This window comes from Entelurus aequoreus, linkage group LG24 (assembly GCF_033978785.1).
Source record: "Entelurus aequoreus isolate RoL-2023_Sb linkage group LG24, RoL_Eaeq_v1.1, whole genome shotgun sequence".
Classification (NCBI taxonomy): domain Eukaryota; kingdom Metazoa; phylum Chordata; class Actinopteri; order Syngnathiformes; family Syngnathidae; genus Entelurus; species Entelurus aequoreus.
This window is the reverse complement of record NC_084754.1, coordinates 30,437,441-30,456,888: the sequence shown is the minus strand read 5'-3', so window position 1 is coordinate 30,456,888 and position 19,448 is coordinate 30,437,441. Positions and strand designations below refer to the sequence as shown.

Sequence of the window (19,448 nt, the reverse complement as noted above, 5' to 3'; positions counted from 1 at the left end):
ATGATGTTGTGGACCAAAATAAATGATGTGGCAGGCCTTATAAAATAATGTGGCGGACCATGTAAAATTATGTAGCTGACCACATAAAATGACGAGGTTGAACAGCTCAAATTATGTGGCAGGCCATTTTAAATAACCACGTTTAATGATGTGGCTGACCACATAAAATGATGAAGCAGAACATTTAAAATGATGTGGCGGCCATTTTAAATGACCACATAAAATGATGTGGCAGACCAAAATAAATGATGTGGCAGGCCTTATAAAATAATGTGGCGGACCATGTAAAATGATGTAGCTGACCACATTAAATGACGAGGTTGAACAGTTCAAATTGTGTGGCAGGCCACATTAAATAACCACATTTAATGATGTGGCTGACCACGTAAAATGATGAAGCGGGCCGTATTAAATGACCACATTAAATAACCACGTAAAATGATGTGGCAGGCCATATAAAATAATGTGGCGGACCATATAAAGTGATGTAGCTGACCACATAAAATGATGAGGTTGAACAGCTCAAATGACCACATTTAAAGATGTGGCTGGCGTGGAGTCTACAGACTACTATGTTGTTTTTATATGCTTTTAAGACATATTATGATCAATAAGAGGGTGTTATATATTGTGAAATATGTGGAGGGTGTCTGATCAGCGCGGTGGCAGTTTGCATTGGTGTATTTAAGAGTCTGCTAATCTTCTTAGTGGCAGTAAGTACCCAGATAGCGACTGTCCAGATTGTCTCTTCCTGACTGGGACTACTACAACAACAACAACAACAAAGTGATCTTCTACAGGAATATGTGGCATGGTGGCTTCTCCGGCATGAAATATGCACCTCCCCTCACTTGGGAAGTGTGCTGACAAAGCTGTGGAAGATGTGTTGGGCAGCCTGCTCAGCTTGAAGATGTTTGGCAGCGGCACTAAGAAGTGGTTTGTGAGGAAGCAGAAGAGGCAGCAGGTGCACAGGTCCTCCAGGAGGTCGTGCACCAAGCAGAAGACGCGCTGGGCCGCAAAGATCCTCAAACAGCACAGGCAGAAACTCCTGAGCGAGCTGGACGTCAACACGGTGCTGCCATACTTGGTCTACGACAAGGTCTTCTCGCTCGGGGAGTACAAGGAAATACTCGGACAAGACTCCAACAAAAAGCGCACCGAGATATTTCTGGACCGTCTGTCTTCTAAAGGACCGGCTGCCTTCTGCTCCTTCTGCTCAGTTTTGGAGGAGGTGTGTCCTCACCTGCTCACCTGCTTTCTGTTGGACAGAGACGGTACGTTCATGACATCATACTACACACACCAACCATATTGCTAACCAATAACACATTCTTGTACTGTGGGTGCCATTTTTAACAAACCAGTACTTTACTTGAATGCAGTGGCGGGCCATGCGTTTCCCACCTAGGCCTTAGGTGATGTCCGACTTCAATGATTACCTCTCAAAATACCATCATTTATGTCCCCACAAGACCATTGCTGGAGAAATACTATACAGGAACACATTTACACACTACTGGGCATTGAATCACCACTAACAGTGTGCATAACGGATTATTTTCTGGCGCATTTAAAAATCAATAAACCAGCATCAGCAATTAAAACATATATTATGTGGTACTGTCAAAATTAAAATTGCAAAAAACATATTAAATGTGAAAAAATAAGTAAATAAAATATCTGAACCCATTCGAGCTTCCGAGGTTGGCCGACATTGAATGGTAATCTAGATGTAGTTTCTCTTTAAATATCCTTCTTGAAAATGGCTTTGCAAATATATGTGTTGTCTTGTCTAATCATAAAAGATGCAGACGAGGCGTGTTGGCTGAGTTCTTTAAGTTTACTCCACAAGGTGCTCATCAAAAACATCCCGCTGCCGGCATGGCTACATTCAACAACATAAAAGGGGCTACTGCGCATGCTCTTCACTACTGTGGCATGCTGGGTAATGAAGTTCTTATGTTACCTAGCTCATAACATCACAATATATAGCTGCCTTAGGCCAGCTAGAAGGCCTTACTGACAACAGCTCATGATATGATGTCTATCTACTGTATGTACCCGTTCACTTACAGTACACGGATGCCAGCATTGTTGAAGGCTTCGGGCAGACTTGGTACAGCATGGCAACATAAGCTTGCTGAATTCTGATTAGATAAAAACTCTATAACCTAAAAACAACAGCGCTGGAAGGAGCATAATATGATATGTGATATATGAATACTTTTAGATATTTAGGGAAAGTAAATAAAAAAAATACTTTTATCTTTAATGATGATGATCATGATTTCTGGTTATGTTAGGCCAGCAGAGAAGGCCTTGCTGGCCCTGATGGCACACCACTGGTTGAATGATAGTAAGTAACCCAATAATATGAATAAATAGAGCGGGAAACTACTTTGAATTAAGCCAGCATTGCAGACTAAGAGCCAACATAAATATAGCCTGTTAAACCGGGGAAGGCTGAGGGGATTACATTTGTAACTAGCCGCTGACAACATAGACGACATATGGCCAACGTGTCTGCAGTCTGGGACACGCGTCAATATGATAGCCTGAACATTACACATGCTAGGAGGGAAATAAATAGCTTGCAATTATACTAAGGCAAAAACAAAGCCGTAATAATCTGTTTGGTAAAATATGTTAGAATAAAATAAATAAATAAATTAACAACAACAAAAACAAACAAACAAACAAAACAAAAAATAAATTTTATATATATATATATATATACTCGAGGTTTCTGTGGTTTATCCGTTATACAGTGCTCAATACCGGGGTAGAGCGGAATATACGTTAGGTCAGAAAAAACACTGACGCTCTATCATCCCTACAAGCCTGTTTCGCAGTATATATACGGTACATTACATGGGGGTGTGGCCATTGTTGCAACAATGGCCACACCCCCATGTAATGTACCCTATATCAATCAATCAATCAATGTTTATTTATACAGCCCTAAATCACAAGTGTCTCAAAGGGCTGCACAAGCCACAATGACATCCTCGGTACAGAGCCCACATACGGGCAAGGAAAAACTCACCCCAGTGGGACGTCAATGTGAATGACTATGAGAAACCTTGGAGAGGACCGCATATGTGGGTAACCCCCCTCCCTCTAGGGGAGACCGAAAGCAATGGATGTCGAGTGGGTCTGACATAATATTGTGAAAGTCCAGTCCACAGTGGATCCAACACATCAGCGAGAGTCCAGTCCATAGTGGGGCAAGCAGGAAACCGTCCCGAGCAGAGACGGGTCAGCAGCTCAGAGATGTCCCCAACCGATGCACAGGCTAGCGGTCCACCCGGGGTCCCGACTCTGGACAGCAAGCACTTCATACATGGCCACCGGACCTGTGCAACCCCCCCTCCAAGGAAGAGGGGAGCAGAGGAGAGAAGAAAAGAAACGGCAGATCAACTGGTCTAAAAAGGGGGTCTATTTAAAGGCTAGAGTATACAAATGAGTTTTAAGATGGGACTTAAATGCTTCTACTGAGGTAGCATCTCTAACTTTTACCGGGAGGGCATTCCATAGTACTGGAGCCCGAACAGAAAACGCTCTATAGCCCGCAGACTTTTTTTTGGCTCTGGGAATCACTAATAAACCGGAGTTCTTTGAACGCAGATTTCTTGTCGGGACATATGCCATCCATCCATCTTCTTCCGCTTATCCGAGGTCGGGTCGCGGGGGCAGCAGCCTAAGCAGGGAAACCCAGACTTCCCTCTCCCCAGCCACTTCGTCCAGCTCTTCCCGGGGGATCCCGAGGCGTTCCCAGGCCAGCCGGGAGACATAGTCTTCCCAACGTGTCCTGGGTCTTCCCCGTGGCCTCCTACCGGTCGGACGTGCCCTAAACACCTCCCTAAGGAGGCGTTCGGGTGGCATCCTGACCAGATGCCCGAACCACCTCAACTGGCTCCTCTCGATGTGGAGGAGCAGCGGCTTTACTTTGAGCTCCCCCCGGATGGCAGAGCTTCTCACCCTATCTCTAAGGGAGAGCCCCGCCACCCGGCGGAGGAAACTCATTTCGGCCGCTTGTACCCGTGATCTTGTCCTTTCGGTCATAACCCAAAGCTCATGACCATAGGTGAGGATGGGAACGTAGATCGACCGGTAAATTGAGAGCTTTGCCTTCCGGCTCAGCTCCTTCTTCACCACAACGGATCGATACAGCGTCCGCATTACTGAAGACGCCGCACCGATCCGCCTGTCGATCTCACGATCCACTCCCCCCCCCCACTCGTGAACAAGACTCCAAGGTACTTGAACTCCTCCACTTGGGGCAGGGTTTCCTCCCCAACCCGGAGATGGCACTCCACCCTGTTCCGGGCGAGAACCATGGACTCGGACTTGGAGGTGCTGATTCTCATCCCAGTCGCTTCAAACTCAGCTGCGAACCGATCCAGCGAGAGCTGAAGATCCTGGCCAGATGAAGCCATCAGGACCACATCATCTGCAAAAAGCAGAGACCTAATCCTGCAGCCACCAAACCAGATCCCCTCAACGCCTTGACTGCGCCTAGAAATTCTGTCCATAAAAGTTATGAACAGAATCGGTGACAAAGGGCAGCCTTGGCGGAGTCCAACCCTCACTGGAAACGTGTCCGACTTACTGCCGGCAATGCGGACCAAACTCTGGCACTGATCATACAGGGAGCGGACCGCCACAATCAGGCAGTCCGATACCCCATACTCTCTGAGCACTCCCCACAGGACTTCCCGAGGGACACGGTCGAATGCCTTCTCCAAGTCCACAAAACACATGTAGACTGGTTGGGCAAACTCCCATGCACCCTCAAGGACCCTGCCGAGAGTATAGAGCACTGTTCCTCCTGAATCCGAGGTTCGACTATCCGGCGTAGCCTCCTCTCCAGCACACCCGAATAGACCTTACCGGGAAGGCTGAGGTGTGTGATCCCACGATAGTTAGAACACACCCTCCGGTTCCCCTTCTTAAAGAGAGGAACCACCACCCCGGTCTATTGTCGGGACATATGGTACAATACAATCGGCGAGATAGGCTGGAGCTAAACCGTGTAGTATTATTGTCGGGACATATGGTACAATACAATCGGCGAGATAGGCTGGAGCTAAACCGTGTAGTATTTTATACGTAAGTAGTAAAACCTTAAAGGCCTACTGAAACCCACTACTACCGACCACGCAGTCTGATAGTTTATATATCAATGATGAAATCTTAACATTATAACACATGCCAATACGGCCGGGTTAACTTATAAAGTGACATTTTAAATTTGCCGCTAAACTTCCGGTTCGAAACGCCTCTGAGGATGACGTATGCGCGTGACGTAGCCCGGGGAACACGGGTATGCCTTCCACATTGAAGCCAATACGAAAAAGCTCTGTTTTCATTTCATAATTCCACAGTATTCTGGACATCTGTGTTCGTGAATCTGTTGCAATCATGTTCATTGCATTATGGAGAAAGAAGCTGAGCAAGCAAAGAAGAAAGTTGTCGGTGCGAAATGGACGTATTTTCCGAACGTAGTCAGCAACAACAGTACACAGCCGGCGCTTCTTTGTTTACATTCCCGAAAGATGCAGTCAAGATGGAAGAACTCGGATAACAGAGACTCTAACCAGGAGGACTTTTGACTTCGATACACAGACGCCTGTAGAGAACTGGGACAACACAGACTCTTACCAGGATTACTTTGATTTGGATGACAAAGACGCAGACGTGCTACTGTGAGTATGCAGCTTTGGCTTCTAAACATTTGATCGCTTGACCGTATGTGCGCAACTTTTTTTTGCGTATGTACGTAACTTTTTTAAAATATATAAGCTTTATGAACCTTGGGTTAGGTGAACGGTCTTTTGGGCTGAGTGATTGTGTGTGTTGATCAGGTGTTTGAATTGTATTGGCGTGTTCTATGGAGCTAGGAGCTAGCATAGGAGCTAGGAGTTAGCATAACAAAGACGTAGGTGTTTTTATGCAGGATTAATTTGTGTCATATTAAATATAAGCCTGGTTGTGTTGTGGCTAATAGAGTAAATATATGTCTTGTGTTTATTTACTGTTTTAGTCATTCCCAGCTGAATACCAGGTACCGTGAGTATGCAGCCTTGGCTGCTAAACATTTGATAGCTCGACCGTACGTGCGCGTCACGTACGTAACTTTTTAAAAATATATGAGCTTTATGAACCTTGGGTTAGGTGAACGGTCTTTTGGGCTGAGTGATTGTGTGTGTTGATCAGGTGTTTGAATTGTATTGGCGTGTTCTATGGAGCTAGGAGCTAGCATAGGAGCTAGGAGCTAGCATAACAAACACGCAGGTGTTTTTATGCAGGATTAATTTGTGGCATATTAAATATAAGCCTGGTTGTGTTGTGGCTAATAGAGTATATATATGTCTTGTGTTTATTTACTGTTGTAGTCATTCCCAGCTGAATATCAGGTACCGTGAGTATGCAGCCTTAGCTGCTAAACATTTGATAGCTTGACCGTATGTGCGCGTCACGTACGTAACTTTTTAAAAATATATAAGCTTTATGAACCTTGGGTTAGGTGAACGGTCTTTTGGGCTGAGTGATTGTGTGTGTTGATCAGGTGTTTGAATTGTATTGGCGTGTTCTATGGAGCTAGGAGCTAGCAGAGGAGCTAGCATAACAAACACGTAGGTGTTTTTATGCAGGATTAATTTGTGGCATATTAAATATAAGCCTGGTTGTGTTGTGGCTAATAGAGTATATATATGTCTTGTGTTTATTTACTGTTGTAGTCATTCCCAGCTGAATATCAGGTACCGTGAGTATGCAGCCTTGGCTGCTAAACATTTGATAGCTTGACCGTATGTGCGCGTCACGTACGTAACTTTTTAAAAATATATAAGCTTTATGAACCTTGGGTTAGGTGAACGGTCTTTTGGGCTGAGTGATTGTGTGTGTTGATCAGGTGTTTGAATTGTATTGGTGTGTTCTATGGAGCTAGGAGCTAGCAGAGGAGCTAGCATAACAAACACGTAGGTGTTTTTATGCAGGATTAATTTGTGGCATATTAAATATAAGCCTGGTTGTGTTGTGGCTAATAGAGTATATATATGTCTTGTGTTTATTTACTGTTGTAGTCATTCCCAGCTGAATATCAGGTCACCCCCGGCTCTCACAGCATCTTCCCTATCTGAATAGCTTTAACTCCCCACTAGTCCTTCACTTGCACTTTACTCATCCACAAATCTTTCATCCTCGCTCAAATTAATGGGGAAATTGTCGCTTTCTCTGTCCGAATCTCTCTCACTTCATGCGGCCATCATTGTAAACAATAGGGAACTTTGCGTATATGTTCAACTGACTACGTCACGCTACTTCCGGTAGGGGCAAGCCTTTTTTTTTATCAGATACCAAAAGTTGCAATCTTTATCGTCGTTGTTCTATACTAAATCCTTTCAGCAAAAATATGGCAATATCGCGAAATGATCAAGTATGACACATAGAATAGATCTGCTATCCCCGTTTAAATAAAAAAAATTCATTTCAGTAGGCCTTTAAAGTCGCATCTTAAGTGCACAGGAAGCCAGTGCAAGTGAGCCAGTATAGGCGTAATATGATCAAACTTTCTTGTTTTTGTCAAAAGTCTAGCAGCTGCATTTTGTACCAACTGTAATCTTTTAATGCTAGACATAGGGAGACCCGAAAATAATACGTTACAGTAATCGAGACGAGACGTAACGAACGCATGAATAATGATCTCAGCGTCGCTAGTGGACAAGATGGACCGAATTTTAGCGATATTACGGAGATGAAAGAAGGCCGTTTTAGTAACACTCTTAATGTGTGACTCAAACGAGAGAGTTGGGTCGAAGATAATACCCAAATTCTTTACTGAGTCGCCTTGTGTAATTGTTTGGTTGTCAAATGTTAAGGTGGTATTATTAAATAGATGTCGGTGTCTAGCAGGACCGATAATCAACATTTCCGTTTTCTTAGCGTTGAGTTGCAAAAAGTTAGCGGACATCCATTGTTTAATTTCATTAAGACACGCCTCCAGCTGACTACAATCCGGCGTGTTGGTCAGCTTTAGGGGCATGTAGAGTTGGGTGTCATCAGCATAACAGTGAAAGCTAACACCGTATTTGCGTATGATGTCACCTAGCGGCAGCATGTAAATACTAAAGAGTGCAGGGCCAAGAACCAAACCCTGGGGGACTCCGCACGTTACCTTGACATAGTCCGAGGTCACATTGTTATGGGAGATGCACTGCATCCTGTCAGTAAGATAAGAGTTAAACCACGACAATGCTAAGTCTGACATACCAATACGTGTTTTGATACGCTCTAATAAAATATTATGATCGACGGTATCGAAAGCGGCGCTAAGATCAAGAAGCAGCAACATAGATGACGCATCAGAATCCATCGTTAGCAATAGATCATTGGTCACTTTTGCGAGGGCTGTAGAGTGATTTGCCCTGAAACCGGATTGAAAAGGTTCACAGAGATTGTTAGTCACTAAGTGTTCATTTAGCTGCTGTGCAACAATTTTTTCGAGAATTTTCGAAATAAACGGAAGGTGGGACACCGGCCGGTAGTTTACCATGAGGTCAGGATCGAGGTTAGGTCTTTTGAGTAGAGGATGAATAACCGCTTTTTTGAATGCTAGGGGAACAGTGCCGAAGGAAAGTGATAAGTTTATAATATTTAACACTGATGGACCTAATAATACAAACAGTTCCTTGATAAGTTTCCCAGGAAGTGGGTCAAGTAAACATGTTGTTTGTTTTATCCCACTTACACGCCGTAATAATTCCTCTAATGTTATTTCATCAAAAATAGAGAGACTATTTTGGAGGGCGGTATCCGTCGTATATACAGTCGTATTCGTGTTAATAGAACCTAGTTGTAGCTGGGATGCATTGTCTTTAATCTCCTTTTTAATGAGTTCAATTTTCTTATTAAAGAAATTCATAAAGTTCTCTGCCGAGTGGGTGGAGCTACTAGGGAGGAGTCCCTTGTTGGGTTAGCGATGCTACTGTACTAAACAGAAATTTAGGATTGTTTTTGTTGAGGCAGATGAGATTTGAGTAGAATTTAGCATATACATTTAACAGCCACAGACACTTCAATAAAATCAGGGAAACCTGCTAAACAGGCTTGTAGGGATGATATAGCCTCTGTGTTTTTTCTGACCCAACGTATATATATATACAAACCCCGTTTCCATATGAGTTGGGAAATTGTGTTGGATGTAAATATAAACGGAATGTAATGATTTGCAAATCCTTTTCAACCCATATTCAATTGAATGCACTACAAAGACAAGATATTTGATGTTCAAACTCATAAACTTTATTTTTTTTTGCAAATAATAATTAACTTAGAATTTCATGGCTGCAACATGTGCCAAAGTAGTTGGGAAAGAGCATGTTCACCACTGTGTTACATCACCTTTTCTTTTAACAACACTCAATAAACGATTGGGAACTGAGGAAACTAATTGTTGAAGCTTTGAAATTGGAATTCTTTCCCATTCTTGTTTTATGTAGAGCTTCAGTCGTTTAACAGTCCGGGGTCTCCGCTGTCGTATTTTACGCTTCATAATGCGCCACACATTTTTGATGGGAGACAGGTCTGGACTGCAGGCGGGCCAGGAAAGTACCCGCACTCTTTTTTTTACGAAGCCACGCTGTTGTAACACGTGCTGAATGTGGCTTGGCATTATCTTGCTGAAATAAGCAAAGGCATCCATGAAAAAGACGGCGCTTAGATGGCAGCATATGTTGTTGTAAAACCTGTATGTACCTTTCAGCCTTAATGGTGCCTTCACAGATGTGTAAGTTACCCATGCTTTGGGCACTAATGCACCCCCATACCATCACAGATGTTGGCTTTTCAACTTTGCATCGATAACAGTCTGGATGGTTCGCTTCCCCTTTGATCCGGATGACAGTGTCGAATATTTCCAAAAACAATTTGAAATGTGGACTCGTCAGACCACAGAACACTTTTCCACTTTGCATGAGTCCATATCTTGGATGATCTCGGGCCCAGAGTAGCCGGCGGCGTTTCTGGATGTTGTTGATAAATGGCTTTCGCTTTGCATAGTAGAGCTTTAACTTGCACTTACAGATGTAGCGACGAACTGTATTTAGTGACAGTGGTTTTCTGAAGTGTTCCTAAACCCATGTGGTGATATCCTTTAGAGATTGATGTCGGTTTTTGATACAGTGCCGTCTGAGGGATCGAAGGTCACGGTCATTCAATGTTGGTTTCTGGCCATGCCGCTTACGTGGAGTGATTTCTCCAGATTCTCTGAACCTTTTGATGATATTATGGACCGTAGATGTTGAAATCCCTAAATTTCTTGCAATTGCACTTTGAGAAACGTTGTTCATGAGCTGTTTGACTATTTGCTCACGCAGTTGTGGACAAAGGGGTGTACCTCGCCCCATCCTTTCTTGTGAAAGACTGAGTATTTTTTGGGAAGCTGTTTTTATACCCAATCATGGCACCCACCTGTTCCCAATTAGCCTGCACACCTGTGGGATGTTCCAAATAAGTGTTTGATGAGCATTCCTCAACTTTATCAGTATTTATTGCCACCTTTCCCAACTTCTTTGTCACGTGTTGCTGGCATCAAATTCTATAGTTAATGATTATTTGCACAAAAAAAAAAGTTTATCAGTTTTTTTTTTTTGTTCTTTTTTTTTAATGTCCTGCCCAGCTTCTCGGGCAAATCATATAGCACAGTGGTCCCCAAACAGGACCGATTGGTACCGGGCCGCACAACAAATTTTATGAAATCAACATAAAAAACACTATATATACATTATATATCAATATAGATCAATACAGTCTGCAGGGATACAGTCCGTAAGCACACATGATTGTATTTATTTATGGGACAAATTTTCAAGCGTTGACCTGTCCGCAGCTACAAAAAGGTTGGGGACCACTGATATAGCAGATGTAGATGCCCATATCGGCTGTTCAGATTTACTTTACAAAAGAGAAGTGTAGGATACTTCTCTTGTTGCCTTATTTGTATTTTGACTTTATTAAATGTATTTATATTATCATTTGGTGCAGCCGGGCCGGAGCAGGAGGGGATAGAAAGAGAAAAAAAGGAAGACAGAGGGGGGAATTGTGGGGACAAGAGGGGGATTAGACAGAGAGACAAAAACAACAACAGCAAACACAACAACAACAGAGCAACATCAGCAAATACGACATGTACAAATATGATGGTAAAAGTAATAGCAAATAAGCAGTTAGCGAAAATAAAAAATAATACAGAAATGACAATGAGCATTATTACCCTAAAAATGGAGCAATATGAAACCCAATAGAAATAGTGCTATGGATAATAAACAATACCAATACTTTACCTTTATTATCAACAATACAATTGTTCAAATGCAACAATACATATACGTAATGATAACTTGAGATACGAAAGAATGCAGAAAAATGGAGGGGAAGAAAGAGAAGCAACCTACATTAACCTTGTAGATTGTTATAGTAACTATAGGTTAAAGGCCTACTGAAATGATTTGTATTTATTTAAACGGGAATAGCAGATCCATTCTATGTGTCATACTTGATCATTTCGCGATATTGCCATATTTTTGCTGAAAGGATTTAGTAGAGAAAATCGACGATAAAGTTTGCAACTTTTGCTCGCTGATAAAAAAAAGCCTTGCCTGTACCGGAAGTAGCGTGACGTCACAGGAGCTAGTATTCCTCACAATTCCCCATTGTTTACAATGGAGCGAGAGAGATTCGGACCGAGAAAGTGATGATTACCCCATTAATTTGAGCGAGGATGAAAGATTCGTAGATGAGGAACGTTACAGTGAAGGACTTGAGAGACAGTGATAGACGTATCTTTTTTCGCTCTGACCGTAACTTAGGTACAAGCTGGCTCATTGGATTCCACACTCTCCTTTTTTTATTGTGGATCACAAATTTTTATTTTAAACCACCTCGGATACTATATCCTCTTGAAAATGAGAGTCGAGAACGCGAAATGGACATTCAGTGCCTTTTATCTCCACGACAATACATCGGCGAAATGCTTTAGCTACGAGCTAACGTGATAGCATCGTGCTTTAACTGCATATAGAAACAAAAAAATAAACCCGTGACTGGAAGGATAGATAGAAAATCAACAATACTATTAAACCGTGGACATGTAAATACACGGTTAATGCTTTCCAGGCTGGCGAATGTTAACAATGCTGTGCTAACGACGCCATTGAAGCTAACTTAGCAACTTAGCAACGGGACCTCACAGAGCTATGCTAAAAACATTAGCTCTCCACCTACGCCAGCCAGCCCTCATCTACTCATCAACACCCGTGCTCACCTGCGTTCCAGCGATCGGCAGAAGGACGAAGGACTTCACCCGATGCGTTTGGCGGCCCGGAGACGTAGGAAGTCAAGGTGAGGTCGGCGGCTAGCGCGGCTAGCGCGGCTAGCGCGGCTAGCGCGGCTAGCGCGGCTAGCGCGGCTAGCGCTCCAACAAAGTCCTCCTGGTTGTGTTGCTGTAGTCCGCTGCTAATACACCGATCCCACCTACAACTGTCTTCTTTGCAGCCTTCATTGTTCATTAAACAAATTGCAAAACATGTCCAGAATACTGTGGAATTATGAAATGAAAACAGAGCTTTTTGTATAGGATTCTACGGGTACCATAACTTCCGTTACTCTGACTTCGTCACGCGCATACATCATCATACCGCGACGTTTCAGCCGGATATTTCCCGGGAAGTTTTAAATGTCACTTTATAAGTTAACCCGGCCGTATTGGCATGTGTTGCAATGTTAAGATTTCATCATTGATATATAAACTATCAGACTGCGTGGTTGGTAGTAGTGGGTTTCAGTAGGCCTTTAAGCTTTGTCAGTGTGCCATGTGTTATACCCAGTTTACCCTAGGGCAACAACGTTAATATATGTTTGATGAAACGTGATTATGTGCATGAGTGTAAGTGTGCATATGTACTTGTATATGTACAGTATGTGTATATGTGTGCTTATACAGTGAATGTATATGTACAGTATGTGTATACGTGTGTTTGTCAAAGTTTATCAGTTTGAACATCAAATATGTTGTCTTTGTAGCATATTCAACTGAATATGGGTTGAAAATGATTTGCAAATCATTGTATTCCGTTTATATTTACATCTAACACAATTTCCCAACTCATATGGAAACGGGGTTTGTATATATATATATATATATATATATATATATATATATATATATATATATATATATATATATATATATATATATATATATATATATATATATAGTTGAAATTTTCTGCATGCATATATATTTACTACTGAGTAACCTAATAAGTCAACATTACACTTTGTTACAAGTTACTGACCTCAAGGGAGTCCATCTCATTACTGACAATGGAAAGCTTTTTTTTTTACCCTAAAAGGCCATCGTACTTCCTGGTTGAGGCACAGCAGCAGAGAGAAAACAATTAGCATACCAGCTGTTAATCTCCAATGAAATGAGTCAGCATTTATTTCTTCACAGACACAATTTACAGATTGAAGAGACACCATTTTTGAATCAGTGTCACCTATTTGTGTCGTGAAATCACTGCTTGGACCTTAAACGAAGTCCGTGGAAAAAAAGGCTAACGTGATGACAGAAGTGGGGAGCACCATGGGATTTGTAGTGTCAGAGGTAAAAGTGTTTGAACTTGACTATTTTGTTGAACATGTATTATTTTTGCGTTTTAGGATCAGGAAATAATGTCCCAAAAATAATAAAATGCTCCTTTGAGGTAAATATGCTCGCATTAATAGCACTATAGTAAGGAATGGTAATCAACAATGGCTTCTTTCACTCTGCGTCACCAGACGGTGGTCAAGGAGGAGGAAAGAAAGGAGGCTCTCCTCTTTCCCCAAACAGCCCAGGAAAGGAACCTTTGTGCTTCCCTCCAATGTACACCGACCCTGTCTTTGACTCCAGGTAAGATGGCTAAAGTTGGAGTGATCTTGGATTGAATTGGCAATACTGTATTTATCCCACAATGAGGAAATTACAGGGTTGCAGTGCAGATACAAAAAGTCCACAAAAAATAAGGAAAACACATTAAAAACAAGGGGGAAACTTTAAAAAACACAAAATACATAAATATACTATACTGTGGTGGATATACACACACAGGACACTTATTAATTATTACGGTTATAATTCACTGCGTTCTAGCCCATGTTTACTTGCATAGGTGCATAGGTGCTTTTACTTTGAAGGGTTGAGACACACCTCTGTGGTGCTGACGTAATTACCTGTGCGACAGTTTTGTTGTTGTGTTCTCTCTGAAAATAAACGGAGTGTTACTTGGCTCTCCAAAGAGGAATAAATCTCCGTCGTTTCTCTGCCTACACCACTACTGTGCCCCGACGTGCAAAGCAGTCAGGAGGATTGTGTTTCTACCACGCCAAGTTTGGCAACAAAGCCAAGAAATGCCTTCCCCCCTGTACATTCAGTGCGTCGGGAAACGCACCGGCCGCCACCTATTAGCAGCCATGGGTGACGGCCGTACCAGCGGCTTGCTGTTTATTACTGACTCCCTCTCCGGTCGTCGCTTTCTTTGTGACACAGGTGCCCATATGAGTGCGCTGCCAGCATCAGCCACAGACATTCGCGCAGGGCCGTGTGGCCCCCCCCTTCTGGCCGCAAATGGCAGCACAATCCACACCTTTGGCACACGCACTGTGACAGTGAGTTTTGCTGGTCAGCGTTTTACCTGGGATTTTGTGTCAGCAAAGGTGTCCACTCCCCTGTTGGGTGCTGATTTCTTGTTTGCCAACAAGCTTCTAGTGGATGTGAGGAACCGCCGCCTCGTCCATGCTGAAACATTCGGCTCATTTCCCTGTGAACACAGTGACACTGCCCCGACGAAGCTGTCCAGTGCCCTCTCGCCCGCTGATGACTTTTCTCACCTCCTCAAGGAGTTCTCAGACATCACCGCACCTACCTTCTCCTCCGCCTCCGCCAAACATGGTGTGTTGCACTACATCTCCACCAATGGCCCGCCTGTGCACGCCAAAGCCCGGCGCCTTGACCCACACAAGCTCAGTATCGCAAGAGCTGAGTTCGACGCCATGGAACGCCTTGGCATCGTCCGCCGGTCGAACAGTCCCTGGGCCTCCCCCCTTCACCTGGTGCCAAAGCCCAATGGTGGTTGGCGCCCGTGCGGCGACTACCGACGCCTTAATGCTGTCACTACGCCGGACCGGTACCCTATTCCACACATCCATGACTTTTCTGCCCACCTGGCGGGTGCGTCTATTTTTTCTAAAGTGGACCTCGTCCGGGGCTATCACCAGGTACCAGTTCAGCCTCAGGACATTCCCAAAACAGCGGTGATTACCCCATTCGGGCTTTTTGAGTTTCTACGGATGCCATTCGGACTAAAAAATGCTGCCCAGACCTTTCAGCGATTGATGGACACGGTGCTGCGTGACTTGTCATTCGTTTTTGTCTACCTGGACGATATCCTAGTGGCCAGCACGTCTGAGGCAGAGCACCTATCACACCTGCGTCTTCTCTTCAGTCGTCTCCAGCAGCACGGCTTGATCATCAACCCAGCGAAATGCCAGTTTGGACTGTCTTCCATGGATTTCCTGGGCCACCACATCACTACAGCAGGGGCGATTCCTCTGCCGTCAAAGGTGGAGGCAGTGTTGGGGCTTCCGCAGCCTCACACTGTCAAGGCTCTACAAGAGTTCTGCGGCATGGTCAATTTTTACCACCGTTTTGTGCCTCGGGCTGCCGACCTTATGCGCCCCCTATACAGCGCTCTCAAGGGTAAAAAAACTCCTAAGCATGCCCTTTCTTGGTCCACGGACATGTTGGCAGCTTTCTCTGCTACAAAGGATGCACTCGCGGACGCAACTATGCTGGCTCACCCGGTGCCTGACGCCCCTGTTGCTCTGACCACGGACGCCTCAGACTATGCTGTTGGTGCTGTTCTCCAGCAGTTGGTCAATAGTGTTTGGCAACCTCTCGCTTTTTTCAGCCGCCAACTTAGGTCCAGTGAGCAGAAATATAGCACTTTTGACCGTGAACTCCTCGCCCTGTATTTAGCCATCCGTCATTTCCGTTTCCTGCTGGAAGCCCGTCCGTTCACTGCCTTTGTGGATCACAAGCCTTTGACCTTCGCCATGGCCAAGGTGTCGGAACCATGGTCTGCCAGGCAACAGCGCCACCTAGCTTTTATTTCTGAATTTACCACGGACATTAAACATGTGTCAGGAAAAGACAATCCCGTGGCTGACTGCCTCTCCCGTGTGGTCATTGGTGCTGTCCACCTTGGAATAGACTATGCCCGAATGGCTGTGGACCAAGTTTCGGACCCCGACATTCAGGCGTACAGAACAGCGGTCACTGGCCTCCAGTTGGCGGACGTCCCGTTCGGCGATGCCGGCACAACGCTGCTCTGCGACGTATCTCTGGACCTGCCCCGTCCTGTGGTGCCGCAGGTCTGGAGACGGCAAGTTTTCGACGCCATACATGGCCTCTCGCACCCAGGCAGCAAGCCGTCACAGCGTCTCGTGGCAGCAAAGTTTGTCTGGCATGGCCTCAAGAAGGACATTCGCGACTGGGTCAGGACCTGTGTGGCATGCCAACGCGCTAAGATCCATCGCCATGTTAAGGCCCCGTTGGAGCAGTTTGCAGTTCCCGAAAGGCGTTTTGACCACGTCAACGTTGACCTGGTGGGACCCCTTCCTCCCTCCAGGGGATTTACTCACCTTCTGACTATGGTGGACCGGACCACCCGTTGGCCGGAGGTTGTCCCACTGTCAGCAACGACATCAGCTGATGTGGCCCGGGCCTTCATTGGTACCTGGGTCGCCCGGTATGGTGCCCCATCTGACCTTTCGTCTGATCGTGGCCCCCAGTTTACTTCCGAGCTCTGGAATACTGTTGCCTGTCAGTTGGGTGTCTCACTCCACCGCACTACAGCATACCACCCTCAAGCAAACGGCATGTGTGAACGTTTTCACAGGGACATGAAGGCCGCCCTTAAGGCTTCTCTCACAGACGACGGCTGGGTCGACAAGCTCCCGTGGGTGATGCTGGGGATTAGAACTGCGCCTAAGGAGGACCTCCTGTCTTCCTCAGCGGAGTTAGTTTATGGCCAGACCCTCAGAGTCCCAGGTGAATTTATACCCCGCACTACAGTCCCATGGTCTGCTTCTGACCAGCGGCGTAGCCTCATGGACACTGCCCGTACCTTCCTACCAGTCCCGACCTCGCACCACTGCTTGCCCCAGGTGCACATTCCCCCTGACCTGCGAGCAGCGGGGTACGTGTTCATCCGCCACGATGCCCATAGGGGGCCCTTGCAACCACCATACGACGGTCCTTATCGGGTTGTGGAGGCTGGGGATAAGACATTTGTCATTGACATTGGGGGCAGACTGGATCGCGTCTCAGTGGACCGGCTGAAGCCAGCCCACCTGGATTTGGGCCGTTCAGTTGAGGTGGCTCAGGCACCACGTCGCGGTCGACCCCCACACTGCCAACCGACGTCTGCTCGCCGTCAGCAGCCGGCTGTCACCCTCCCGCTTCACCCCCCTCCACCTGCCCAGGAGCTTCGGAATCGCTTTGGGCGGGTCATTCGGGTCCCTGGTCGTTTCACTGGGCCAGTTCTTGTGAATTCTGGGGGGACGTGTGTGGTGGATATACACACACAGGACACTTATTAATTATTACGGTTATAATTCACTGCGTTCTAGCCCATGTTTACTTGCATAGGTGCATAGGTGCTTTTACTTTGAAGGGTTGAGACACACCTCTGTGGTGCTGACGTAATTACCTGTGCGACAGTTTTGTTGTTGTGTTCTCTCTGAAAATAAACGGAGTGTTACTTGGCTCTCCAAAGAGGAATAAATCTCCGTCGTTTCTCTGCCTACACTCCTACAATACTATATAAAGCAGTATTTATGTAAATATATTCTGAATGAGGAGGCTCTACTGTTTTTTGATTCATTGATTGAGACTTTTATTAGTAGATTGTACAGTACAGTACATATTCCGTACAATTGACCACTAAATGGTAACACCAGAATAAGTTTTTCAACTTGTTTAAGTCGGGGTCCACGTTAATCAATTCATGGTATAAATATATACTATCAGCATAATACAGTCATCACACAAGTTAATCATCATCAGAGTATATACATTGAATTATTTACATTATTTAAAATCCGGGGGGTGGGATGTGGAGGAGGTTGGGGAGGTTGGGGGGGGGGGGGGGGATTAGGTTTGGTTGATATCAGCACTTCAGTCATCAACAATAATATCATCTGAGATATGGACATTGAAACAGTGTAGGTCTGACTTCATAGGATATGTACAGCCATACTTGCCAACCCTCCCGTTTTTAGCGGGAGAATCCCGGTATTCAGCACCTCTCCCGACAACCTCCCGGCAGAGATTTTCTCCCGACAAACTCCCGGTATTCAGCCGGAGCTGGAGGCCACGCCCCCTCCAGCTCAATGCGGACCTGAGTGGGGACAGCCTGTTCTCACGTCCGCTTTCCCACAATATAAACAGCTTGCCTGCCCAATGACGTCATAACATCTAGGGCTTTTAGAGAGTAGAGTGCACAACTGCGCACACAACAAGGAGACGAAGCAGAAGAACGAGGAAGTTACAGACATGGCGACGCCGTCGACGAGCAAGATGAAGAAATACGCTTGCAAGTTCCAAAACGAATGGAAACAAGAATTTCAGTTCATCCAGGACAGTTCGAAGGGGAAGGTGTATGTTGCCTGTAAATATGTATAGGCTCCAGCGCCCCCCGCGACCCCAAAAGGGACAAGCGGTAGAAAATGGATGGATGGATGGACTTCTCCATTGAACACGGTGGCCGAAATGATATACTCATCATGAACGGAGAAGTTAAACAGGACAATACTGCCATCTAATGGATAGCCACCGGAACACTGAAATTCAAGTATTTCTTTTATGTAAATAAAATAAATAAATAAATAAATATATATATATATATATATATAGCTAGAATTCACTGAAAGTCAAGTATTTCATACATATATATATATATATATATATATATATATATATATATATATATATATATATATATAAATATATATATATATATATATATATATATATATATATATGTATATGTATATATATATATATATATGTATATATATATATGTATGTATATGTATATATATATATATATATGTATATATATATATATGTATATGTATATATATATATATATATATATATATATATATATATATATATATATATATATATATATATATATATATATATATATATATATATATATATATATATATATATATATATATGAAATACTCGAGTTGGTGAATTCTAGCTGTAAATAACCACACCCCCCACCCCCACCCCCGACCAAGCCCCCACCCCCCACCCCCCAACTCCCGAT

The 19,448-nt window shown here is 44.3% G+C and overlaps 1 protein-coding gene across 7 annotated transcripts in view; it reads left to right on the top strand.

The window, feature by feature from the left end:
* The first annotated feature begins 820 nt into the window (after positions 1 to 820).
* tjp1b (tight junction protein 1b) overlaps positions 821 to 19,448 on the top strand; it is a 243,042-nt gene continuing 224,414 nt past the window's right edge. For all 7 annotated transcript variants that reach the window (XM_062035403.1, XM_062035407.1, XM_062035399.1 and 4 more), the window contains exons 1-2: positions 821 to 1,274; positions 13,846 to 13,957. In XM_062035403.1, the coding sequence (XP_061891387.1) occupies positions 836 to 1,274; positions 13,846 to 13,957 (551 nt within the window). In that variant the 5' untranslated portion in view covers positions 821 to 835. The remainder of the gene's footprint in view (positions 1,275 to 13,845; positions 13,958 to 19,448) is intronic.